The sequence below is a fragment of the Hemiscyllium ocellatum genome, chromosome 50, assembly GCF_020745735.1.
Source record: "Hemiscyllium ocellatum isolate sHemOce1 chromosome 50, sHemOce1.pat.X.cur, whole genome shotgun sequence".
NCBI classification, from domain to species: domain Eukaryota; kingdom Metazoa; phylum Chordata; class Chondrichthyes; order Orectolobiformes; family Hemiscylliidae; genus Hemiscyllium; species Hemiscyllium ocellatum.
In genome coordinates, this window is record NC_083450.1 from 2,392,117 (window position 1) to 2,419,674 (window position 27,558).

The 27,558-nt window shown below is 48.7% G+C and overlaps 1 protein-coding gene across 4 annotated transcripts in view; it reads left to right on the top strand.

The window, feature by feature from the left end:
* The window catches only part of dap3 (death associated protein 3), a 42,608-nt gene extending 15,159 nt beyond the window's left edge, over positions 1-27,449 (top strand). For all 4 annotated transcript variants that reach the window (XM_060820568.1, XM_060820567.1, XM_060820566.1 and 1 more), the window contains 11 exons: positions 6,209-6,328; positions 8,496-8,597; positions 10,770-10,878; positions 12,603-12,695; positions 14,453-14,583; positions 15,008-15,088; positions 20,494-20,652; positions 21,941-22,000; positions 23,543-23,632; positions 25,065-25,182; positions 26,748-27,449. In XM_060820568.1, coding sequence (XP_060676551.1) covers positions 6,209-6,328; positions 8,496-8,597; positions 10,770-10,878; positions 12,603-12,695; positions 14,453-14,583; positions 15,008-15,088; positions 20,494-20,652; positions 21,941-22,000; positions 23,543-23,632; positions 25,065-25,182; positions 26,748-26,833 — 1,149 coding nt within the window. In that variant the 3' untranslated portion in view covers positions 26,834-27,449. The remainder of the gene's footprint in view (positions 1-6,208; positions 6,329-8,495; positions 8,598-10,769; positions 10,879-12,602; positions 12,696-14,452; positions 14,584-15,007; positions 15,089-20,493; positions 20,653-21,940; positions 22,001-23,542; positions 23,633-25,064; positions 25,183-26,747) is intronic.
* The last annotated feature ends 109 nt before the right edge of the window (positions 27,450-27,558 follow it).

The following is a 27,558-nucleotide window of genomic DNA, read 5'->3' on the forward strand; positions in this document are numbered from 1 at the left end:
ATGTACAGATTAATAGATCCCTGGGTAGTGAGTTACAGACTGAAATCTAATGCAGGGGTTCAGTATGGTTTATATATAAAATAACATACCCGGGAGGAAATACTGGAATCTAATCGAGGGGTTTAGGGTGGTTTATGTATAGAATAACAGATACCTGGGGAGTGTGTTACAAACTGGAATCTAATCGAGGGGTTTAGGGTAGTTTGTATATAGAATAATAGATACCCGGGAAGGAGTTACGGACTGGAATCTAATCAAGAGGTTCGGTGTTGTTTATACATAGAATAACAGATACCCCGGGAGGGAGTTACAGACTGGAATCTAATCGAGGGGTTCATAGTGGTTTATATACAGAATAACAGATACCCAGGGAGTGAGTTATAGACTGGAATCTAATAGAGGGGTTCAGGGTTGCGTGTATATAAAATAACAGATACCTGGGAAGGAGTTACAGACTGGAATCTAATTGAGGGGTTTATATAAATACAGAATAACAGATACCTGGGGAGTTAGTTACAGACTGGAATCTAATCAAGAGGTTCAAGGTGGTTTACATACAGAATAACAGATACTCCGGAGAGGGAGTTACAGACTGGAATCTAATCAAGGGATTCAGGGTTGTGTATATATAAAATAACAGATACCCGGGAGTGTGTTACAGACAGGAATCTAATCGAGGGGTTCGGGGTGGTTTATATACAGAATAACAGATACCCCGGGAGGGAGTTGCAGACTGGAATTTGATCGAGTGGTTCAGGAGTGTTTATGTACAGAATAAGAGATACCTAGGGACTGAGTTACAGACTGGAGTCTAATTGAGGGGTTAAGGGTGATTTACAAATAGAATAACAGATACCCTGGGGAATGGGTTACAGACCGGAATCTCAAAGTAGTTTATATGCAGAATAACAGATACCCAGGAGGGAGTTACATACTGGAATCTAATCGAGAGGTTTGGGGTTGTTTATATAGAGAATAGCGGATACCCGGGGAGTGGGTTACAGACCAGAATCTCTTCGAGAGGTTCAAAGTGGTTTATATATAGAATAACAGATACCCATGGAGGGGGCAACAGACTGCAATCTAATCGAGGGGTTTATATACAGGATAACAGATACCCAGAGAGTGAGTTACAGACTGGAATCTAATTGAGGAGTTCAGGGTGGTTTATATATAGAATGATAGATACCCAGGAGTGAGTTAGAGACTGGAATCTGATCGAGGGTTTAGGGTTGTTTATATATAGAATAACAGATACCTGGCAGAGAATTACAGACTGGAATCTGATCGAAGAGTCTAGAATAAGGAATACCCGATTGTGAGATGAATTCTGTTGGTCCAAAGTGGAATGAGTATATGGGGAAGTTATGAACTCTGGGAGGGTTTGGCACCTGTTTTAAGCTGAGCTTCACCTCGATGTAGTGTAAAACACTAAATTTGGTGGAGTAGGGTGGTTTTCAATTTAAATACAGTTCTCCAATTTCTGGACATGTCCAGTCTGGTGGAGTTGTGGGGTTCGGGGCACATGCTCGTGTGTGAGGTTGTTGTCCACGTGAGTGTATGAGTTCCTTTCTGAGGTGTAAGAGCTGCTCCTGTTTTTGAGGTATTTTAGTTGCTGGAGGTGACTTCCTCGAATCCCAGGAGCAGCAATTCCTGTTGTATATGCTGTTGCATTGTTTTGGAACTTTGGGAGAAAAAAAGCCAAAACAACAGCAGATTAAAAGGGAGAAGAGCAGACAAAGGAAGCACATGGTGAGGACAGTGCAGGAGGGAGGGAGAGAGAGAGAGAGAGAACCTGCACAGTTACCGCCTTTGCTGTTTGAATTTGTGTATCACTGGACATCGGAGTGCATCTGGGAAAATTAACAAACAGTGAAATTCACATCTAATCTTGGAGGAACTGTTGGGCAAAGTTCACAGCACAGAATCAGAGAAGTTAATTGTTGTTTTAAGTCTGTCCAAGAGAAAGGCTGCAGTAGTGAGTATAGAGGGTTCTTTCTTGATTATATGTTTTTGGAGATAAGTCACTTGATTAAACTTAAAATATAAGCTGTAATTATTTATTTAACCTGGGGCAGTGTTTGTAGAGGAATAAGACGGTGTTATTTTCTGGGTCTCTAGATTGTGAAGGAGCTAAAATGGCCTTTAATAGAGTGATATGTACTTCTTGTCAGATGTGGGAGTTTAAGGGTTACTGCGGATTATATCTGCCAAAAATGCTGCTGGATGCGAATCTTATCAGATCGAATGGATCGGTTGGAAAGACAGTTAGAAGCGATGAGGAATTTGCAACAGAAACAGTATGTGATGGATGGCAGTTATAGGAACGGGGGAAAGTCTCAGATACAGTCACACAGATGGGTTAACTCCAGGAAGGGCAGGAGTCTTTTGTGGATATACCCATTTCAAACAGGTATGCTGTTTTGGAAAATGATGGGGGTGATAGATTCTCAGGGGAACGGAGCACGAACAGCCAAGTTTCTGGTATTGAGACTGGCTCTAATGCAACGAGGGGTATGTCGGGTTCCAAGAGATCAATTGTGTGAGGGGATTCTGTAGTCAGAGGTACAGACAGACGTTTCTGCGGCCAGCAGAGACAAAGCAGAATGGTGTGTTGTTTCTCTGTGCCAGGATCAAGGATGTCTCAGAGAGGGTGCAGAATATTCTCACGGGGAGAGGGGCCAGCAGGAGGTCATTGTCCACATTGGAACCAACGACATTGAAAGGGAAAAGGTTGAGACTCTGAAGGGAGATTACAGAGAGTTAGGCAGAAATTTAAAAAGGAGGTCCTCAAGAGTAGTAATATCTGGATTACTCCCAGTGCTACGAGCTAATGAGGGCAGGAATAGGAGGATAGAGCAGATGAATGCATGGCTGAGGAGCTGGTGTATGGGAGAAGGATTCACAATTTTGGATCATTGGAATCTCTTTTGGGGTTGAAGTGACCTGTACAAGAAGGACAGATTCCACCTAAATTGGAAGGGGACTAATATATTGGCAGGAAAATTTGCTAGAGCTGCTCGGGAGGATTTTAACGAGTAAGGTGGGAGGATGGGACCCAGCGAGATAGTGAGGAAAGAGATCGATCTGAGATGGGCACAGCTGAGAACAGAAGTGAGTCAAACAGACAGGGACAAGGTAGGACTCATAAATTAAACTGCATTTATTTCAATGCAAGGGGCCGAACAGGGAAGGCAGATGAACTCAGGGCATGGTTAGGAACATGGGACTGGGATATCATAGCAATTACAGAAACATGGCTCAGGGATGGGCAGGACTGGCAGCTTAATGTTCCAGGATACAAATGCTACAGGAAGGATAGAAAGGGAGGCAAGAGAGGAGGGGGAGTGGTGTTTTTGATAAGGGATAGCATTACAGCTGTGCTGAGGGAGGATATTCCCGGAAATATATCCAGGGAAGTTATTTGGGTGGAACTGAGAAATAAGGAAGGGATAAGAAACTCAGTTGTGAGTTCATGGAATGCCCTGCCAGTAGCAGTGGTGGACTCTCCCTCTTTATGGGCATTTAAACCAGCATTGGATAGGCATATGGAGGAAAGTGGGCTAGTGTAGGTTAGGTAGGCTTGCATCGGCGCAACATCGAGGACCGAAGGGCCTGTAATGCGCTGTATTTTTTCTATGTTTCTATATTTCTATGGATGATCACCTTATTGGGATTGTATTATAGACCCCCTAATAGTCAGAGGGAAATTGAGAAACAAACTTGTAAATGGATCTCCACTATCTGTAAGAATAATAGGGTGGTTATGGTAGGGGATTTTAACTTTCCAAACATCGACTGGGACTGCCATAGTGTTAAAGGTTTAGATGGAGAGGAATTTGTGAAGTGCATACAAGACAATTTTCTGATTCAGTATGTGGATGTACCTACTAGAGAAGGTGCAAAACTTGACCTACTCTTGGGAAATAAGGCAGGGCAGGTGACTGAGGTGTCAGTGGGGGAGCACTTTGGGGCCAGCGACCATAATTCTATTTGTTTTAAAATAGTGATGGAAAAGGATAGACCAGATCTAAAATTTGAAATCCTAAATTGGAGAAAGGCAACTTTGACAGTATTAGGCAAGAACTTTCGAAAGCTAATTGGAGGCAGATGTTCGCAGGTAAAGGGACGGCTGGAAAATGGGAAGCCTTCAGAAATGAGATAACAAGAATCCAGAGAAAGTATATTCCTGTCAGGGTGAAAGGGAAGGCTGGTAGGTATAGGGAATGCTGGATGACTCAAGAAATTGAGGGTTTGGTTAAGAAAAAGAAGGAAGCATATGTCAGGTATAGACAGGATAGATCGAGTGAATCCTTAGAAGAGTATAAGGGAAGTAGGAGTATACTTAAGAGGGAAATCAGGAGCGCAAAACAGGAACATGAGATAGCTTTGACAAGTAGAATTAAGGAGAATCCAAGGGTTTTTACAAATATATTGAAGAAAAAAGGGTAACTAGGGAGAGAATAGAGCCTCTCAAAGATCAGGAAGGCGGCCTTTGTGTGGAACCGCAGAAAATGGGGGAGCTACTAAATGAATATTTTGCATCAGTATTTGCTGTGGAAAAGGATATGGAAGATATAGACTGTAGGGAAATAGATGGTGACATCTTGTAAAATGCCCAGATTACAGAGGAGGAAGTGCTGGATGTCTTAAAACGGTTAAAGGTGGATAAATCCCCAGGACCTGATCAAGTGTACCCAAGAACTCTGTGGGAAGCTAGAGAAGTGATTGCTGGGCCTCTTGCTGAGATATTTGTATCATCGATAGTCACAGGTGAGGTGCTGGAAGACTGGAGGTTGGGAAAAGGTGGTGCCACTGTTTAAGAAGGGCGGTAAAGACAAGCCAGGGAACTATAGACCGGTGAGCCTGACCTCGGTGGTGGGCAAGTTGTTGGAGGGAATCCTGAGGGACAGGATGTACATGTATTTGGAAAGGCAAGGACTGATTAGGGATAGTCAGCATGGCCTTGTGCGTGGGAAATCATGTCTCAACCTTGATTGAGTTTTTTGAATAAGTAACAAAGAAGATTGATGTGGGCAGAGCAGTAGATGTGATCGATACGGACTTCAGTAAGGCATTCGACATGGGAGACTGATTAGCAAGGTTAGATATCATGGAATACAGGGAGAACTAGCCATTTGAATACAGAACTGGCTCAAAGGTAGAAGACAGGGTTGTGGTGGAGGGTTGTTTTTCAGACTGGAGGCCTGTGACCAGTGGAGTGCCACAAGGATCGTAGAGGTACAGTTAGCAAGTTTGCAGATGACACCAAAATTGGAGGTGTAGTGGACAGCAAAGAGGGTTACCTCAGATTACAACAGGATCTGGACCAGAGGGGTCAATGGGCTGAGAAGTGGCAGATTGAGTTTAATTCAGATAAATGCGAGGTGCTGCATTTTGGGAAAGCAAATCTTAGCAGGACTTATACACTTAATGGTAAGGTTCAAGGGAGTGTTGCTGAACAAAGACCTTGGAGTGCAGGTTTATAGCTCCTTGAAAGTGGAATCGCAGGTAGCTAGGATAGTGAAGAAGGCATTGGTATGCTTTCCTTTATTGGTCAGAGTATTGAGTACAGGAGTTGGGAGGTCATGTTGCGGCTGTACAGGACATTGGTGAGGCAATTGTTGGAATTTTGCGTGCAATTCTGGTCTCCTCCTTATCAGAAAGATGTTGTGAAACTTGAAAAGGTTCAGAAAAGATTTACAAGGATGTTTGCTAGGGTTGGAGGATCTGAGCTACAGGGAGAGGCTGAACAGGCTGGGGCTGTTTTCCCTGGAGCATCGGAGGCTGAGGGGCATGGATAGGATAAATAGACAAAGTCTTTTTCCTGGGGTAAGGTAATCCAGAACGAGAGGGCATAGCTTTAGGATGAGAGGGGAAAGGTATAAAAGAGACCTAAGGGGCAACTTTTTCAGGCAGAGGGTGGTACATGTTTGGAATGAGCTGCCAGGGGATGTGGTGGAGGCTGGTACAATTGCAACATTTAAGAGGCATTTGGATGGGTATATGAATAGGAAGGGTTTGGAGGGATATGGGCCGGTGCTGGCAGGTGGGACTTGATTGGGTTGGGATATCTGGTCGGCATGGATGTGTTGGACCGAAGGGTCTGTTTCCGTGCTGCACATCTCTATGACTCTATGACCATCACGGTTGGCCTGTTGTTACAGAGTGATTAATGCCATTGTATGTTATGTTGTTGTTCACCTAGGTAAATCATGGCCGTCTGTTTCATGGAGGCCCGAACATGTGGGAGAGTTGTACTCAGCCACAGCGACTCACAGCAGCCACAAGACCAGGCTCTGTATTCAGGACAGGGGAAATGGATCCTGTAAGTACCGTACCATGTACTGCCTCTCCACTATCTCTCAAAAGCAGAGAAGTCATTTTGGATTAGTTTTGCAATTCAATTACTTCTACTTATATAGGATTGTCTCAAAGAGGCAGCAATTTACAACATTTCCCTCAGTCCCTCTCCTGCCCAACTCCTATTTACTTGGGCTGTTCCTGTGGCTGATTTTACTGAGACTAGGTAGTTACGTACAATGGGCGGTATAACCTATACTTGAAATACTGTGTCCGTCTGAGATATGTCCAATGAACCCAGGGTGAGAGAATCAAAAAAAAGCCAGAATGTTCTCCAATCAGCAAACCAGAAACTGCTGTGAATACTTGGCAGATTTGGCACCTGTGGAGAGAGAGAGAGAGAGAGAGATTGGGTTAATGTGACCTTCCGTCAGATGTTACTGTTGTTGACTGCTGTGTTTGTAATCACTCAGTGAAAATATCAGCTGACATTCCAGGCAGCAGTGTGGTCTCAATGAGCATTCTATCTGCATAAAACCCCCAAACTTCCTGCTACCTGCCATTTAAGCACACCACCTTGTTCCCTGGCCAACATCTCTGTCTCAGGCTTGCTGCTGAGTGACGCTCAGTGCAAACTGAAAGAACAACATCTCATTTTCCACTTGGGAGTCCCTGCAGCCTTCTGGGCACAATATCGAGTTCAATACTTCTAAGGACTGAGCGGCTTCTTCCACGTCATTGACACACCCCCAAACACCAGGCCTTGTCACCCCATGAACTGCGCTCAGACTGATTCTCCCAGGCTGAACTTTACCCATTCCTCTGTCTGCCCGACTGCTGTTTTCTTTCTCTCTCTGTCCCATCTGCCCCCACATGCTGCTTCTTTAACAAGGTTATGTTATCCTTGGTTTTATCCAAGAGGGGTTGTAAAAGGCAGAGGTTCAGATTTGTCTGGGTTTTGGGACTTTGCTAATGGCTAACAGTACAAGGCTTATGAAAGAGACACTTGTACAATGAAAGGGGAGTTGCCAGTTCTCTCAGAGCGCTCTCGCGCTCTCTCTCTCTGTCTCTCGCGGACTCTCTCGCTCGCTCGCTCTCTCTCACGGTCGCTCTCGCTGTCTCTGACGTCTACCAAGGGGTGTGTTTATGAGGATGCTGCAGGGAATTGGAACAGCTCCTTTCTTACGTTGCAGGGATATTGTGTCGGTTGGGTTTATTCGGTGCTTGCCTTTCATTCTGTGGTGTCTACATACATTCCATGTGGTTTCACCAGCTCCAACACTCCTGGACTATCTGTCCTACATCTCCCTAAAGCAATTGAAGAAGTTTGGGTCCGGGCTACCTTGTTGAAAAGTTTTGATGGGGATCTGACCTGGTTCATAACATCAGCAAATATACCAGCCTTTTCCTACCTAGACTCCGTTCTGAAGAAGGGTCACTGGACCGAAACATGAATTCTGCTTTCTCTCCACAGATACTCCAGCAATGTGTAGTTTTCTTTTGGCCTCAGGCTGCTGTTTAAACTCATTGTGCACGATATGCTATGAAGGGGGTTCATTCCCACTTAGAGTCATAGAGATGTACAGCACGGAAACAGACCCTTCGGTCCAACCCGTCCATGCTGACCAGATATCCCAACCCAATCTAGTCCCACCTGCCAGCACCCGGCCCAGATCCCTCCAAACCCTTCCTATTCATATACCCATCCAAATGCCTCTTAAATGTTGCAATTGTACCAGCCTCCACCACATCCTCTGGCAGTTCATTCCATACACGTACCACCCTCTGGGTGAAAATGTTGCCCCTTAGGTCACTTTTATATCTTTCCCCTCTCACCCTAAACCTATGCCCTCTAGTTGTGGACTCCCCTACCCCAGGGAAAAGACTTTGCCTATGTATCCTATCCATGCCCCTCATAATTTTGTAAATCTCTACAAGGTCAGCCCTCAGCCTCCAACACTCTGGGGAAAACAGCCCCAGCCTGTTCAACCTCTCCTTATAGCTAAAACGCTCTAACCCAGGCAGCGTCCTTGTAAATCTCCTTTCCAAATAAAACAAAATCCCTTCAAATCCTGCTCTCTGTGCATCTCCACCCTTGCTGCTCTTTCACCTGTTGTTGAGCTTTCTGAGACTGACTGAATCTGAGGGGGGGCAGTATGGAAGTGAAGTGGATTTGGTTTGTTTTTGTGCAGGGACATCACAACGAACAGCACGAAGGGCTGCACTACACCATCTCCCCCAGTGACCTGAAAACGGTCTTCCCTCACGGCCTGACTCAGCGATTCCAAAAGCAGGTAAGATCAGGGTGGCAGGCAAAGGGCTGGTGCGGTTAACTCAGTCAGTGCCCGTCAACAGAGAAAACCATTCCCTATGTTCGAGCCACACTGGGTTACTGCTCTCGGAGAGGCTTGTCATCCTGAATGTCCATCAGAGGAGGTGTCACCTTCACCGGCCAGTCTGCCTCTGCTCCTTCTGCTCTATCTCCAGCTCTTCCTTTCTTGGACCCAGTAAAGGAGGGAGCTAAATTGATTCCAATCTCCACCCTCCTCTCACCTTCAGCATCTCTGAGTCTTCCCTCCCCTTCCTTTCCATTAGGAATGGCCTATCCACCAAGAACCATTACTAGCCTGCCAATTCCCACTGTTACCTCGACGACTCTTTGTTTCACCCTACTTCCTGAAAGGGTCCCAATCCGTTCTCGCAGGTTCTCCATCACATTTGTTCAACCTTTAACTGGGGTGCTTTTGATGTGACCTCCCTTTTCCTTGCTCTCCTGTTAGTCTCCTTTCCCATGTTTCTGCCCTTATCCCTTCCTCCTCTTCCCAGAATAGTGTTTGGGTTCCCCCTTGTCCTCACTGGTCTCCGCATTGGAATTTAGAGGAATAAGTGGGAATCTTACAGAAACATATAAAACGATGAAGAGAATAAATAAGCTCGAAGCAGGAAGGTCGTTTCCACTGGAGGGTGAAACTAGAACTAGAGGGCATTATCTCAAAATAAGGGGGAGCAGATTTTGGGCTGTACTGAGGAGGAACTTCTTAGAAGGGTTTGGGAATCGGTGAAATTTCCTACCTCATGAGGCAACATTCCCCCCCCCCCCCCCCCCCCCCCCCCACCCAACCTGTTGAATGTTATTCAGGCAAAGACAGATTTTTGACCAGTCAAGGAATTATGGGTCACGGTGAGCAGGCGGGTAAGTGGAGCTGAATCAATGAAAATGAACAGCAGAGCAGGCTCGAGGGGCCAGATGGCCTACTCCAGCTCCTGATTCTTCCGTTCTTATTCTAGGATCATCCTCTGCGTCTTCGACCACCTCCAGCAGATACCACCATCTTCCCTCTCCCTCCACTTCCAGCATTCCCGCAGGGACCGTTCCCTCCATGACCTGCCTGTATCACTCCTCTACCATATCTCCATCCTGCTAATTACTCACTCCCCATGGCAGCTTTCCCTGTAATCACAGAACATGCTTGTTCACCTTCCAAGGTCCCAAACACACTTCCAGGTGAAGCAGCATTTGACTTGTCCTTCTGTCAATCTAGTCTGCAGCATTCACTGCCCCCAATACATTGCTGAGACCAAATGTAGACCGGGTGACCACTTTGCAGCACACATTCGCTGTACCCACAGGAATAACCCTGACCTTCCAGTTGGTGGCCATTTCAATAAAACCTTCATGCTACCATTTCTGTCCTGGGCTGACTGCAATGTTCCAGCATAGCACAACACAAACACATAGACACTTCACAATGTTGAATCCTGCTACTTCAGAGCCTGACCTCATAACGTTTGTCTGCATTCTCCTTTCTTCCCCCTCCTGTGAGTTTGTCCTCTTTGTTTGTTGTTTATTTCTCTCTCAGCTGAGGGGACCCATTTTCGTCCTTCTCTGCCTTAATTTACATCTAAAATAAACCAAAGAACTACGGATGCTGAAGGTCAGAATCAAAGCCAGAAATTACTGGAGAAACTCAGTGAGTCTGACAGCATCTGCGGAGAGAGAGAGAAACTGAGTTAACATTTCAGGTCCATTGACCCTTCTTCAGAACACTTTATTATGGAGGTGTTAACTCTGTTTCTCTCTTCACAGATGCTGCCAAACCTGCTGAGCCTGTCCAGCAATTCCTGTTTTTGTTAATATACACCTGTTTCACTTCTCTGTTTCTCTTTCATGACAAATAGCAGCGGCTTTGTCTTTTGCACTGGGTCTCCACACCACCTGTTCTTGCTCCTTTGCTGTCTCTGTCAAAGGTGTCAACAAAAACCCACCATTTTCCAACCCGTTTCAGTTCTGAAGAAGAGTCACATCAGACTTGGAATGGTAACTCTGTTTCTGCCTTCACAGATGTTGCCAGCCCTCAGTTTCTCCAGCATTTTCTGTGTTTGCCCTGACTTGTACTTCAGCTCTCAGCTGTCTCCATGAATTTGTTGCTGGTTCTTGTTAACCAGTGTGTCTCCATGTGTTTCAGATTAAGACTTTCAATGAAGCCTGTATAATGGTCCGACGACCAGCGCTAGAGCTGTTGGCATGTCTAAAAGCTGCCAATTACTCTCACCCAGCTATTCGATATGTTGTCTGTATCCTTTTTCAGTTTAATACAAAGCACCTTGTAAATGAGGGTTATAAACTCTGCTTTGAGAAAGTGTGGCAAGGAGATTGGGACAGAAAGTGACATCCTCCAATATATACAAACTGCAGATACTGGAAATTTGGAACAAAAACAAATTGCTGGAGAAACTCAGCAGGTCTGGAAGCATCTGCAGAGAGAGAAAGCAGGGTTAACGTTTCGAGTGCAGTGACTCTTCAGTACATTGACAAAGGATCGCTGAGCTTGAGATGTTAACCATGCTTTCTCTCTGCAGATGCTGCCAGACATGCTGAGTTTCTCCAGTGTTTTCTGTTTCGGTGTGAGCAACATTGACTGTTTGAAAGCTCGGCTGGTCAGGCCTTGCTGTAACACCACGGTCAGGTTGGTGTCATGTCACCCAAACCCAGTGCATTTGTCGCATGACGCAGACTCTACAATCTCGGCAGCACAGGGTTCGGTTCCTGACCCCAGTCCACTTGTCCTGCTGCAGTGTGTGCAGGTACAGAGAGAAGAAATTCATTTTTGTCCTCTTGTGGCACGTCGTGGGCTCAACTAGTATCAAAGAAATTGTCTTATAACCCGAGGTTGAGCAAGTTTGGCATGTACTCATTGGGGTTTAGATAAATGAGACTAGGAGAAAGTGAGGACTGCAGATGCTAGGGAGTCGGAGTTGAAAAGTGTGGTGCTGGAAAAGCCCAGCAAGTCAGGCAGCATCCGAGGAGCAGGAGAATCGACATTTCAGGCATAAGCCCTTCATCAGTAATGTGGGGGCCCATGGTTGACTCTCCTGCTCCTCAGATGCTGCCTGACCTGCTGTGCTTTTCCAGTACCGCACTTTTCGACTTTATACAGGAGAGGTGTGGAGAGGTGTTACCCGTTGTGGAAGAGACTAACCCCCAGATTAAGGGGTTGCCCAGTTCAGACAGAGACAAGAAGGAATGTCTGCTAAGGGAATTGAATCTGTGGGATTCTTTACCACAGAAGGGTGGGGGGGTGGAGAGGGGTGGGTCATGAAGGATGTTCAAGGCTGAGTTAGACAGATGTTTACTAAGCAAGGGAATTGAGGGTTATGCGGAAAAGGCTGGAAAGTGGAGTTGAGGATGATCTGATCAGCTCACTGAATGATGAACTAGATTCAAAGGGCTGAATGGTCTACCTACCCTTCTTGCTCATCCCTGTAGCTGTCTGTGAGGCCCACAATACTCTTTGGGAGCAAGTTACAGGATATTCACCAAACAGCAGTGAGGGAACAATCAAGTACATTTTCAAGTCGCAATGGTGTTTGCCTCAGATGGGCACTTGGAAGGCCTGGTGCTCCCATGTATTGGCTGCCTGTGTCCTTCTAGCTAGTAGAGGTCGCAGGTTTGGAAGGTGCTGATGGAAGCCTGACAGGTTCACCTTGTAGATGCTACACACGGCTGGCGGGGTGGATGGGATGCCAAAAAAACATTGGGTTGCTTTGTCCAGCTGTTATTGCCACCGTTGAATGTTAGACAGGCGCTCGTGAAAACGGAGTGATGGTAGTTGAGGTTTTCCAGCAGTGTGCTGGAGCTCTGCAACGCCCAGTGCCCTGACAGCTCTCAACCTCAGTGAATGACCGACGCCGATTAACATGCGGTGCTTCGTACAGGTTTGTCCCTGGGTCCCGGCTGGGTGTTAATGAGCACGATGAAGGCTGAGTCTGTTTCTTTCTTTGACATGTTGGCTTTCCAGATGGTCAGAAGGGATGTGGAAAAACGCTCACTTTGTGTAATGCAGTCCATTACTGCGCCAGGCAAGGCTGGTTAATAGTCCACATCCCAGACGGTAGGACACTCTCCATTTCCCCTCTCTCTTCTTAAAACTCCATTTGCTTGGGGTTGGGCGAGAGGGGCTTTGTTGGGGTTTGGGGTTGAGGGGGATTGGTTGGGTTTTGGGGTTGAGGGGGATTGGTTGGGGTTTGGGGGGAGATGGGGGATTGGTTGGGGTTTGGGGGGGAGATGGGGGATTGGTTGGGGTTTGGGGGGAGGTAGGGGATTTGTTGGGGGGGTGGGTAGGGGATTTGTTGGGGGGGATGGGTTGGGGATTTGTTGGGGGGGATGGGTTGGGGATTTGTTGGGGGGGATGGGTTGGGGATTTGTTGGGGGGGGATGGGTTGGGGATTTGTTGGGGGGGAATGGGTTGGGGATTTGTTGGGGGGGATGGGTTGGGGATTTGTTGGGGGGGATGGGTAGGGGATTGGTTGGGGGGATGGGTAGGGGATTGGTTGGGGGGGATGGGTAGGGGATTGGTTGGGGGGGATGGGTAGGGGATTGGTTGGGGGGGATGGGTAGGGGATTGGTTGGGGGGGATGGGGGGGGGATTGGTTGGGGGGGATGGGTAGGGGATTGGTTGGGGGGATGGGTAGGGGATTGGTTGGGGGGGATGGATAGGGGATTGGTTGGGGGGATGGGTTGGGGCTTGGGGGGGAGAGGGGGAATTGGGTTGGGGCTTGGAGGAGGGGGAGAGGGGGAATTGGGTTGGGGCTTGGAGGAGGGGGAGAGGGGGAATTGGGTTGGGGCTTGGAGGAGGGGGAGAGGGGGAATTGGGTTGGGGCTTGGAGGAGGGGGAGAGGGGGAATTGGGTTGGGGCTTGGGGGAGGGGGGAATTGGATTGGGGCTTGGGGGAGGGGGGAATTGGATTGGGGCTTGGGGGAGGGGAAGAGAGGGAATTGGGTTGGGGCTTGGGGGAGGGGGAATTGGGTTGGGGCTTGTGGGAAGGGGAAGAGAGGGAATTGGGTTGGGGCTTGGGGGAAGGGGAAGGGGAAGAGGGGGAATTGGGTTGGGGCTTGGGGGAAGGGGAAGAGGGGGAATTGGGTTGGGGCTTGGGGGAAGGGGAAGAGGGGGAATTGGGTTGGGGCTTGGGGGAAGGGGAAGAGGGGGAATTGGGTTGGGGCTTGGGGGAGGGGGAATTGGGTTGGGGCTTGTGGGAAGGGGAAGAGAGGGAATTGGGTTGGGGCTTGGGGGAAGGGGAAGGGGAAGAGGGGGAATTGGGTTGGGGCTTGGGGGAAGGGGAAGAGGGGGAATTGGGTTGGGGCTTGGGGGAATTGGGTTGGGGCTTGGGGGAAGGGGAAGAGGGGGAATTGGGTTGGGGCTTGGGGGAAGGGGAAGAGGGGGAATTGGGTTGGGGCTTGGGGGAAGGGGAAGAGGGGGAATTGGGTTGGGGCTTGGGGGAGGGGAAGAGGGGGAATTGGGTTGGGGTTTGAGGGGGGTAGAGGGAGAATTGGGTTGGGGTGTGGGTTGTGGGTTGTTTGGTTTTGAGAGTGGGATAGAGAGGAGAAGCAAGGGCTAGCTCTCTGCTTCTGGGTGCTTTCTCCAACCTCCCCACCCCGGTATCTGCTCAACTGGAGCTGAGCCAGCTGTGGGCCACTGACATGGAACTGACACCATCCCGGAGTATCGATTGGCTTTGAATGACTGGGCTATGGTTTCACTAGGTATTTCTGCATTAGCCCTGTCAAACACAGACATGCACACAAACAGGTTTGGGGGAATTGGTCTGGTGTCTACTGCAATATGGAAATACCTGTCTTATCTCCTGACCAGCTTACCTGTGGGTGAAGAATTGTAAAGAGCTGATGCAGTCCTCCTATAACCAGGCTCGCTTCGACCAGCCCATAGAGGCCTCGACGTGGCTCAAGAACTTCAAGATTACCAATGAGCGGTTCCTAAAGCAGGTAACAATTGACCAGTACCCTCCGAGACTGACCACGGTGATACTCACTGACTGTCACTGGCTGGTCAGCCCCGATCATTCCACAGCAATGAGCAGTCATCTGTTCATCTCACCCCTGGCATCGTGAGAGGTTTCTTCTTCCCGACAACTCCCAGGGGTAATGTTTTGGTGGAATGGGAGAGGATTAATCTCCATTCCGATATCGACCACAGGCTCGGGGCTGGAGCTGGGTAAGGTACAGGAGAAGCTGCAGGTTGTTGCTGCTTCCCACGGGGCTCAGGGTCAGGCAGGGCCAAGCTGACGATGGGAAGCTCTGTGAGCTGGCAAGATGCACAGGATGTCCTGTGATGGTTTGGGATCCCGGGGACTGTAAGGGAATTGCTGGGTAAACCGTGCTAACTGGATCTTGATTGTCTTGCAAACAGTTGAAAACCCAACAGAGGTACACCTGGAGTAAGCGAGAGGCGACTGATGAAGGAAGACCTTTGGGTGAAGTGGTGGACCAGGTGAGGTGCTGAACATCCGAATGTGCGTCATGGGGTGTGTTCGGCACAGTGGCTCAGTGGTTAGCACTGCTGCCTCACAGCACCAAGGAACCGAGTTTGATTCCACTCTCTGTGCTCTCTCTGTGGAGTTTGCAAATCTTTGTGTGTGTGTGTGTTTTTCCTCCAGGTGTTCCAGTTTCCTCCCACAGTTTGAAGATGTGCAGGTTAGGGTGGATTGGCCATGGGAAATTGTCCCATAGTGCCCAGGGATGTGCAGGTTAGGGTGGATTGGCCATGGGAAATTGTCCCATAGTGTCCAGGGATGTGCAGGTTAGGGTGGGTTAGCCATGGGAAATTGTCCCATAGTGCCCAGGGATGTGCAGGTTAGGGTGGATTGGCCATGGGAAATTGTCCCATAGTGCCCAGGGATGTGCAGGTTAGAGTGGGTTAGCCATGGGAAATTGTCCCATAGTGCCCAGGGATGTGCAGGTTAGGGTGGGTTAGCCATGGGAAATTGTCCCATAGTGCCCAGGGATGTGCAGGTTAGAGTGGATTGGCCGTGGGAAATTGTCCCATAGTGCCCAGGGATGTGCAGGTTAGAGTGGATTGACTGTGGGGAAATGCAGGGTTACAGGGATAGGGTGGGATTGGAGGGAGTCTGGATGGGATGCCCTTTGGAGGGTGAGTGTGCACTTGATGGGCCGAATGGCCTCCTTCCATACTGTGGGGATTGTATGATCAGACACTTCAACCCTGTCTCCTGACCTGTAACTTCCCCTGGCCATTCACAAACCTGCCACCTCACCGTGACAATGTCACTGGACGGGTCATCCCAAACCCAGGCCTCCGAGGAGGAGGTTTGAATGACTCCACGGCAGGTGGTAACATTTGTGTTTGCAGCGATCTGGAATGAAGAGCTGACCCTAACAGTGATGTGTCACTGCTGTCGACAGCGAGAAAACCCAGTCTGGTTCACTCAATCTGCCCTCCTTACCTCGTCTGTAGTATGTGTTTGACTCTCTCTTTCTCACCGGGGGATATCCAGGGTGGGTATTACCCGCTGGTCTCGCCATCATCCCCCGCGACCCATGACCAAGTGACCTGTCAGTGAGCTGCTCTGTACAGTGTTTAAAATCTCCCAGTGTGACTCTGTGCTGAGCCAGTCAACTGCTGCTCTGGCTGTGGCAGTAATGTGCATTAAACAAGCACCATTCCTGTACCCAATACTAACTCCATGACTGGAGGTGCCAAATCTGTCCTCCTCACTCTGCTGAATCTCCCACTGAAAGCCTAACACCTTCAGGGGCAATGAGGGGTCCCTTTCCATTCCAGTCTCCTAGCCCTTTTCCCCTGTTCGATTTCAAGCCAGTCCTATTGTTCCACGTCACCCGCGATGTGGACAGATCTCTGAGTGAGCAACTGAGCTGAGACACTCTTCGTGAACCACTGCCGATCGTCTTTCTGAACCCGGAGAGTGTGCTGTCCTTTTTAAAAAAAAATAGAACTTGACCATTTCCCCATCGATCCTGCAGCACCTTCCCATCATTCATTCACCTCATAGAGGCTGCGATTATTTACCTTTGACCAGAGGACACTGGGGGGTGGAGAGGGCACGATAGAGATGTGTCAAGTTTTGAGGGGTGTAGACTGGGAGAAGAACTCTTGTTGGAGGGAGGGAATCTGTGACTGGGGAGGGAAGGGCCAGGGGGTTGAGAGGGAAAATCACTTTCAGCCAGAGGGTGGTGGGAAGCTGGAATTTTCTGCCTGTTAGGGTGGGAGAGGCAGCTACTCTTATCACACTGAGGAAGTAGTTAGACGTGCACTTGATGTGCTAAGGCCTATGACTTTTTATGGGCCAAGTGTTGGAAATGGGATTGGAATAAATAGGTGGTAGTTATGGATCAGTGCAGACTTGATCAGTACAAGGGACTTCTTCTGAGCTGGAGACCTCTCTGACTCTGTGGCTGCTCTTGGTGAATATTGCAAGCTGTTCAACTTGGGAGGCTTCACAGCTGTGCCCAGTCCCCTCCTGATCTTTCTGACATAACCATCAGGCAAGGCTGCACCGAGCAGTTATTGACTGAACACGTGTGTGCCAGAGTTTTTGTGTATGTCAGAGTCTGCGTGTGTGTGTGTGAATATGCATGCACGCATCTGTTAGTGTGTATGAATGTATGTGTGTCAGTCTGTGTGCATGTGTACGCTCATGTCAGAATCTCTGTGCGAGTGAGCATGTGTGTGTGTGTGTGTGTCAGAGTCAGTGTGCACGTGCGTGTGTGTCAGAGTGATGACAGGTTTTCATCCTATACACTGCCTCCAAGTGGGCATGTGAGGATTTTATTCAGAGAGGGATGAATCTTGGTTAGACCATAAGACATAGGAGTGGAAGTAAGGCCATTCGGCCCATCGAGTCCACTCCGCCATTCAATCATGGCTGATGGGCATTTCAGCTCCACTTACCCGCATTCTCCCCGTAGCCCTTAATTCCTCGAGACAATGAGAATCTATCAATCTCTGCCTTGAAGACATTTAGCGTCCCGGCCACCACTGCACTCTGCGGCAATGAATTCCACAGGCCCACCACTCTCTAGCTGAAGAAATGTCTCTGCATTTCTGTTCTGAATTGACCCCCTCTAATTCTAAGGCTGTGTCCACGGGTCCTAGTCTCCTCGCCTAACAGAAACAATTTCCTAGCGTCCACCCTTTCCAAGCCATGTATTATCTTGTACGTCTCTATTAAGTCTCCCCTTAATCTTCTAAACTCCAATGAATACAATCCCAGGATTCTCAGCCGTTCCTCGTATGTTAGACCAACCATTCCAGGGATCATCCGTGTGAATCTCCGCTGGGCACATTCCAGTGCCAGTATGTCCTTCCTGAGGTGTGGGGACCAAAACTGGACACAGTACTCCAAATGGGGCCTAACCAGAGCTTTATAAAGACTCAGTAGCACAACGGTGCTTTTATATTCCAACCCTCTTGAGATAAGTGACAACATTGCATTCACTTACTTAATCACGGACTCAACCTGCATGTTTACCTTTAGAGAATCCTCGACTAGCACTCCCAGATCCCTTTGTACTTTGGCTTTACGAATTTTCTCACCGTTTAGAAAGTAGTGTATGCTGTTATTCTTTTTTCCAAAATGCAAGACCTCGCATTTGCTCACATTGAATTCCATCAGCCATTTCCTGGACCACTCTCCCAAACTGTCCAGATCCTTCTGCAGCCTCCCCACTTCCTCAGTACTACCTGCCTGTCCACCTAACTTCGTATCATCTGCAAACTTCGCGAGAATGCCCCCAGTCCCTTCATCCAGATCACTAATATATAATGTGAACAGCTGTGGCCCCAACACTGAACCCTGTGGGACACCGCTCGTCACCGGCTGCCATTCCGAAAAAGAACCTTTTATCCCAACTCTCTGCTTTCTGTCAGACAGCCAATCCTCAATCCATCCCAGTAGCTCACCTTGAACACCATGGGCCCTCACCTTGCTCAGCAGCCTCCCGTGTGGCACCTTATCAAAGGCCTTTTGGAAGTCTAGATAGACCACATCCACTGGGTTTCCCTGGTCTAACCTACTTGTCACCTCTTCAAAGAATTCCAACAGGTTTGTCAGGCATGACCTCCCCTTACTAAATCCATGTTGACTTGTTCTAATCAGACTCTGCTCTTCTAAGAATTTAGAAACCTCATCCTTAATGATGGATTCTAGAATTTTACCAACAACCGAGGTTAGGCTAATTGGCCTATAATTTTCCATCTTTTGTCTTGATCCTTTCTTGAACAAGGGGGTTACAACAGCGATCTTCCAATCCTCTGGGACTTTCCCTGACTCCAGTGACTCTTGAAAGATCTCAACCAATGCCACCGCTACTTCCTCAGCCACCTCTCTCAGAACTCTAGGGTGTATCCCATCGGGGCCAGGAGATTTATCAATTTTAAGACTTTTTAGCTTTTCTAGCACTATCTCTTTTGTAATGGCAACCATACTCAACTCAGCCCCCTGACTTCCTTTAATTGTTGGGATATTACTCATGTCTTCCACTGTGAAAACTGATGCAAAGTACTTGTTAAGTTCTCCTGCTATTTCCTTATCTCCCATCACTAGGCTTCCTGCATCAGTTTGAAGTGGCCCAATGTCTACTTTTGCCTGTTGTTTGTTTCTTATGTATTGAAAGAAACTTTTACTATCATTTCTAATATTACTGGCTAAAAAATGAGGTCTGCAGATGCTGGAGATCACAGCTGAAAATGTGTTGCTGGTTAAAGCACAGCAGGTTAGGCAGCATCCAAGGAATAGGAAATTCGACGTTTCGGGCATTTCCTGATGAAGGGCTTATGCCCGAAACGTCGAATTTCCTATTCCTTGGATGCTGCCTAACCTGCTGTAATATTACTGGCTAGCCTACCTTCATATTTGATCCTCTCCTTCCTTATTCCTCTCTTTGTTACCCTCTGTTTGTTTTTGTAGCCTTCCCAATCTTCTGATTTCCCAATGCTCTTGGCCACTTTATAGGATCTCTCTTTTTCTTTAATACATTTCCTGACTTCCTTTGTCAGCCATGGTTGTCTAATCCCTCCCCGGATAATCTTTCTTTTCTTGGGGATGAACCTCTGTACTGTGTCCTCAATTATACCCACAAACTTCTGCCATTTTTGCTCTACTGTCTTCCCCGCTAGCCTCTGCTTCCAGTCTATTTTTGTCAGTTCCTCTCTCATGCCCTCATAATTACCTTTATTTAACAGTAACACCATTACATCCGATATTGCCTTCTCTCTTTCAAACTCCAGACTGAAATCTACCATATTATGATCCCTGCTTCCTAAGGGTTCCCTTACTTTAAGATCTTTTATAAAGTCTGGTTCATTACATAGCACTAGGTCCAGAATAGCCTGCTCTCTTGTGGGCTCCATGACAAGCTGCTCCAAAAAGCCATCCTGTGAGCATTCCATGAATTCCCTTTCTTTGGATCCACTGACAACATTATTTACCCAGTCCACCTGCATATTGAAGTCTCCCATGATCACCGTGACCTTGCCTTTTTGACATGCCTTCTCTATTTCCCGGTACATGTTGCGTCCCTGGTCCTGACCACTGTTAGGAGGTCTGTACGCAACTCCAATTATGTTTTTTTTTGCCTTTGTGGTTCCTCAGTTCCACCCACACAGACTCCACAGGTTCTCTTGAATGTTGAGACCAGTTTCTGATGGATGGGTCCAGAGGACCAGGGTTGATATTGTCGAGTTGGACCGCAGGGTCTGTTTCTGTGCTGTACATCTCTCTGACTCTATGACCACACCAGCTGAACTCCAGTGAGGGAGCCAGCAAATCCCCAGAAAGGAGTAGCTGAGGGGCAGCCAGGGAACCAGATACAGCCAATGACCAACACTATTGTGGTCCTTGTCCCTCCTTTGCCCAGGGTTTAACACGAATGAAGAATGCCAGTGATGCAGTGGGTGCACTGTTTAAAGAGCTGAAGGCACAGTGCTTACCTGACACATATCGGATGTTGGTGGCAATTGATGGAGTCAATGCTCTCTGGGGTCCAACTACCATGAAGAAAGAAGACAGGAGCCAGGTATCCCATAAACTTCGTCCGAACTGTAGTTGAGACCTTGGTTATTGTAACCTGCATGCATGTTCATGATTAAGGGGCAAATCCCCACACAACTCATCCTGATCTTGTCCACACAATGGTTTAAGCGATATATATCACCTTAGGCCAGTTCAGGTCAAAATACAGAAAACTAATTCATCCAAACCCCTTCCCATTCACTCCCACTCTCCACTGTCCCAATGGACCCAAACCCCTTCCCATTCACTCCCACTCTCCACTGTCCCAATGGACCCAAACCCCTTCCCATTCACTCCCACTCTCCACTGTCCCAATGGACCCAAACCCCTTCCCATTCACTCCCACTCTCCACTGTCCCAATGGACCCAAACCCCTTCCCATTCACTCCCACTCTCCACTGTCTCAATGGACCCAAACCCCTTCCCATTCACTCCCACTCTCCACTGTCCCAATGGACCCAAACCCCTTCCCATTCACTCCCACTCTCCACTGTCCCAATGGACCCAAACCCCTTCCCATTCACTCCCACTCTCCACTGTCCCAATGGACCCAAACCCCTTCCCATTCACTCCCACTCTCCACTGTCTCAATGGACCCAAACCCCTTCCCATTCACTCCCACTCTCCACTGTCCCAATGGACCCAAACCCCTTCCCATTCACTCCCACTCTCCACTGTCCCAATGGACCCAAACCCCTTCCCATTCACTCCCACTCTCCACTGTCCCAATGGACCCAAACCCCTTCCCATTCACTCCCACTCTCCACTGTCCCAATGGACCCAAACCCCTTCCCATTCACTCCCACTATGCACAATCCCAATGATCCCAAACCCCTTCCCTGTTTCCCCCACTCTCCACCATTCCAAAGACCCAAACCCCTTCCCTTTCACTCCCACTGTACAAATCCCAATGGACTCAAACTCCTTCACATTCACTCGCACTGTACGAATCCCAATGGATCCAAACCTCTTCTCATTCACTCCCTTTGCATGCAATCCCAAAGTGTGCAAATCCCTTCCTATTCACTCCCACTCTCCACCATCTCAATGAACCCAGACAAGCCCAGTCCACGTAATGCAGTCCTCCTTTCTCCCCATGCTGGCTGACATCTCAGGGCCCAAGGCCGATAGGTCAACATGCGGCTAATTGATATCTGGCCAGTCGGAGATGCCAGGGGGACTGAACTGGTCAGCTTGGATGTGAACCACTGTCTCCCAGCCCGCTTCCTGTTGCTGCCACTACTGTATGTGGTTTCATTGGCTTGTTCCTGACATGTTTGACTGTCTTGTAGGTGCGCGCAGATGAGCTCACCCTGATCCACAATCTGAGGAAGCTGCTGAATAATGATTGGGTAAGAGGTGTTCAGTAACTGTCCGACTATTGTCAGAGGGTCAGCGCTGCTGGAGCGCCGCACTGTCGGAGGGTCAGCACTGCTGGAGTGGGCACTGTCGGAGGGTCAGCGCTGAGGGAGTGCCGCACTGTCGGAGGGTCAGTGCTGAGGGAGTGGGCCCTGTCGGAGGGTCAGCACTGAGGGAGTGCCACCCTGTTGGAGGGTCAGTGCTGAGGGAGTGGGCCCTGTTGGAGGGTCAGCGCTGAGGGAGTGCCACACTGTTGGAGGGTCAGTGCTGAGGGAGTGCCTCACCGTCGGAGGGTCAGCGCTGAGGGAGTGGGCCCTGTCGTAGGGTCAGCGCTGCTGGAGCGCCGCACTGTTGTAGGGTCAGCGCTGCTGGAGCGCCGCACTGTCATAGGGTCAGCGCTGCACTGTCGTAGGGTCAGCGCTGCTGGAACGGGCCCTGTGGGAATTGTCATTGTTCAGGTGAGAGCCTGTGTCTCATGGAGATACATAAGCCCAGGGTTGTGATCTGAAGAAGAGTAGGACAGTTCTCTCACAATCCTTTGGTTTGTGGACAATATGTATAAGCCAATGAGCTGCTCGTTATTACATTGCTTTTGGTCAGAGTTTGCTGGACAGGAATTGGTTGCTTCTGACCCATGTCCCAGGATACAGTTCAGTGGTTGGAAAATCCTCAAGGATGTAAAAGGCCGTACCAAAAGTACCGGTCTGTCCCTGGATACAACATCAGGGTGTTACTGAAAACAGCAAATGCTGGAGATCACAGCGGGTCAGACAGCATCCATGGAGAGACAGCAACCTAACGTTTTGGGTCGAGACGACTCTCCATCAGTGCTGAAGTGAAGTGTGGAGGAGGCAGCATTTATGCTGTCGTTGGTGGTGGAGTGCTGGGGAGAGAAGATGTTGACAGTTCAGATTAAGTGATCGGAATGTGAGAATGGTAGAACAATGGTGTGTCTAACTGTCAGGCTTTAAAGAACAGTCAGTCCCACTGGGGTGGGGTGGGAGGTACAGGAGAGAGGACAAGGTGGCAGAGAAGGTAACAAGTAAAGCTAATAGAAAGGGAAGGAATCCGAGTTGGTTCACTCAACATCAAGTCCAGAGGGTTGTAAAGTGCCTGGTCTGAAGATGAGTTGTTGTTCCTCCAGTTTGTGTTGGGATTCACTGGAACACTGCAGCATGTCGTGGATGGAGAAGTGGGCATGTGAACAGGAGGCTGTGTCAAAATGATCAGCGACAGGATGGCGGGGGCCACACTTGTGCACAGTCACCCAGTCTGCATTTGGTTTCTCCAACGTAGAGTAGGCCACAGTGGGTGCAGTAAAATGGCAGGTGTTGCAGCCTCTGTGATTACATGAGAAGGTGCTGTGAGAAGTGGAGGTGAGGTGGGCTGGTGTTTGTGGTCGATGAATGGACTCGGGTGTCCCAGAGGGAACGATCTCTGAAATGCAGACAGGGAAGTGAGGGGAAGATGTGTTTAGTGGTGGCGTTCTGCTGCAGTTGTCTAAAATGGCATTAACAACCCCTCTCCTGTTACAGTCTGGCGGGGCAGTGATTACAACGCTGACTCAGACTGGAGCACTAGGATGTGCAGGCTTATCGCACCTGCCCCATCAGCTACTGAGGAAGGTGAGCACTGTCATCATGTGTGGATAGGTCTGTCACTATAACATTGGGGTACAGTACTGGTGGGGACAGGTCTGTCCCTGTATAACACTGGGGTACAGTACTGGTGGGGGAACAGGTCTGTTACTGTATAACCATGGGGTACAGTACTGGTGGGGGACAGGCCAGTTGCTGTGTAACCCTGGGGTACAGTACTGGTAGGGACAGGTCTGTCACTGTATAACACTAGGGTACAGTACTGGTGGGGACAGGTCTGTCCCTGTATAACATTGGGGTACAGTACTGGTGGGGACAGGTCTGTCCCTGTATAACATTGGGGTACAGTACTGGTGGGGACAGGTCTGTCACTGTATAACACTAGGGTACAGTACTGGTAGGGGAACAGGTCTGTCACTGTATAACCCTGGGCTACAGTACTGGTGGGGGACAGGCCAGTTGCTGTGTAACCCTGGGGTACAGTACTGGTGGGGGACAGGTCTGTCACTGTATAACACTGGGGTACAGTACTGGTGGGGTTCAGGTCTATCACTGTATAACACTGGGGTACAGTACTGGTGGGGACAGGTCTGTCCCTGTATAACATTGGGGTACAGTACTGGTGGGGACAGGTCTGTCACTGTATAACACTGGGGTACAGTACTGGTGGGGGAACAGGTCTGTCACTGTATAACCCTGGGCTACAGTACTGGTGGGGGACAGGCCAGTTGCTGTGTAACCCTGGGGTACAGTACTGGTGGGGGACAGGTCTGTCACTGTATAACACTGGGGTACAGTACTGGTGGGGTTCAGGTCTATCACTGTATAACACTGGGGTACAGTACTGGTGGGGACAAGTCTGTCACTGTATAACACTGGGGTACAGTACTGGTGGGGGACAGGTCTGTCACTGTATAACCCTGGGGTACAGTACTGGTGGGGGACAGGTCTGTCACTGTATAATACTGGGGTACAGTACTGGTGGGGGACAGGTCTGTCACTGTATAACACTGGGGTACAGTACTGGTGGGGTTCAGGTCTATCACTGTATAACCCTGGGGTACAGTACTGGTGGGGGACAGGTCTGTCAGTGTATAACACTGGGGTACAGTACTGGTGGGGTTCAGGTCTATCACTGTATAACACTGGGGTACAGTACTGGTGGGGACAAGTCTGTCACTGTACAACACTGGGGTACAGTACTGGTGGGGGACAGGTCTGTCACTGTATAACACTGGGGTACAGTACTGGTGGGGACAGGTCTGTCACTGTATAACACTGGGGTACAGTACTGGTGGGGGACAGGCCAGTTGCTGTGTAACACTGGGGTACAGTGAGTTTGTTGATTTAGTTTGTGCTGTTGTTAATGCCCCTGCAAGCATAGAAATCTAGGATGATGTATGACACGTAGAGTGCTGTTTTTATCTGTGTCTGTTTCTGCGTGCTAACCCCACAACAGGAAGGTTTTGATGCCATGGATCCCTTTGTCCCTGTTCAAGTGATGAACTATAGCGAGAAGGAGTTTGAGAGTTGCTATCAATATTACATAGACCGCAAGTGGATTCAGCATGAGAACGGTAAGGACCTGCAGCCTGTGGGAATATGCCAATGGGATGGATGTGGCACACCCATTTCCCAAACAAATGCAGTGTTATGGGGATAGGGTAGGGGGAAGTGGGTCTGTGTGTTCACTGGGGTTGATTCTGGAGTTGAGGGGGTTGACTTCTCAGGAGAGACTGAGTAGACTGGGATTATATTCATTGGAATTTAGAACAAGGGGGATCTTATAGAAACATATAAAATGTTGAAGGGAGTAGATAAGATGGAAGTAGGGAGGGATGTTTCCACTGGCAGGTGAAACTAGGGGAAGAGGGCATAGACTCAAAATGAGGGGGAGCAGATTTAGGACTGAACGGAGAGGGAACTTCTTCACCCAGAGAGTTGTGAAACTGTGAAGTAGTTGTGGCTTCCTCAGTAAATGTTTTCAGAGCTAAGATAGATAGTGTTTTGAACAGGAAAGGAATTAAGGGTTATGGTGAGAGGGCACGTAAGGAGAGCTGAGGCCACACAAAGATCATCCCTGAATGACTGAGCAGGCTCAAAGGGCTAGATAGCCTACTCCTGCTCCTATTTATTGTGTTCATTCCCAGCAGAGGTACTGTAGTACATCTCTGCACTTCCCCTCAGACTTTGCTGGGCTTGGTCTCCTCTGGGAGCTTGCTGCTATTTCCTTCCTCCTGCTGTCCCAGGAGAGAAGAAAGGGCACATCGACAGGCCATTCGGCCCAGCCATTCCGTGCTCCTCACAAGTTTCATCCTGCTGTTCTTCATCTACTCCATCGTTGTTTTTCAGTCCACACACTCTCCCTTATCTATTTGTCCAGCTTGCCCCCTCAAAGCATTTCTCTTACTAGTGAGCTCCCCCATTCTCCCCCCTGCCCCTCCCCTCCCCTCCCCTCCCCTCCCCTCCCCTCCCTAGGTGAAGATGTTTCCTCTGAAATCCTAACTAGATTTCTTCCCGACTGTGAAATATTGACAGGTTCTGTGGTCCTGTGCAGGTGGAAGCATCTCTCCATCTACGTTGTCCAAAACCATTCCTCATTCACAAGACCGCCATTAGGTCAACTTCTGTCTTGTTTATCTGCCAGTTTCTCCTTCCCTGGTGGGTATAAGCCGACAGTTCGTGTATTAGTTTCCAATCATTTCGTGGACATGACTGTTGGGGCTGGGCCAGTATTTATTGCCCATTCTTGGTTTTCCCTTGAAGTTGGTAGTGAGCTGTGATTTGGAGGGATGGGTATCATCCTTTGAAATCTTATTTTGTTCCCTCAGCAATGCCTGAAGCTGCAGACCAGGTGTTTGGTGTGTGGTTTAATAGACAAGGTATGTGGTTTCAGGAGACCCTAGCAGCAGGTCACCTTTCTGCTTCGTGTGAATAGATACCACAGAGGGAGAAACCTGGAATTTGAAACATCAGGAGGGAAAAGGACATGACTCCTGACCGAGCTGCCTCTGAGGGTTGTCATAGCCTGGCTGCACTGTGTCGTGACCTTGCCCAGCACACAACCAGCTCCAGTCAGCTTCCTGCACTCGCGATGCTGCTGTTTAACCCAGTCTCTCTCCTCCTGTCTCTCTCTGTGCAGCTTATACAGAAGAAGGGAAGAAAGAACTGATCTTCCTCTGCAACTACAATCCAAACACGTTCGAGAGAATCTGCAGCTCCCTCTGAGCCACTCGCGTCTGAAGCACTGCCTCCTTTTAACAAAGGAAAGACCTCTTGAGCAACATCTCATCCTTGGGCTCACGTTACACTCTCCCTCCTCTCCGACCCCACTGTCACCCTCTAACCCTGGTCCGTACCTCCGTGAGTGGTCTGTGGGAGCCCCAAGAACTGTGCTGGATATTTACCCAAACCTCACGCCCCTGAGCTTTCGGGCAGCTGCTGCTGCTGGCCACTAAAGTCTGCTTTGTCGTTCGTGTCTACGCGCAACTCTCTCAGCTCAGGAACCCGGATCACTCCCTGCACAAACCTTTGTGATTTGGAAGCGGAGATATCTGAACATTGAGACTGCTGGCCTAAAGATTATGCCCTGACCCTTCACCTTCCTCCACTGATACTGTCCACTCAGTTTCTAATTTCTGTTGTTTGTATTCCAATTGAACTCAGTGCAGAAATCCCATGTCGACATATGTGGGACCAGCACTGAGTATTAACCTTCAACTGGAGCATCGCATTCAAGCCATTTGAATTGGAACTTAAAGTTTCTTCCATATCATGTCATTGCATGCACCATATGCATCTATTTTAATTCATACCTAACTCCAATTAAAAGCAGTACTCAGTGTTTTTGTTTCTATTGTGTTTCGGTGTAATTCGACACATTAGGAAACCCAAAGTACTCCTGCGGTCCACGTACCATCGCTAGGTGAGTCACAGGCGAAGATCAAGGGAAG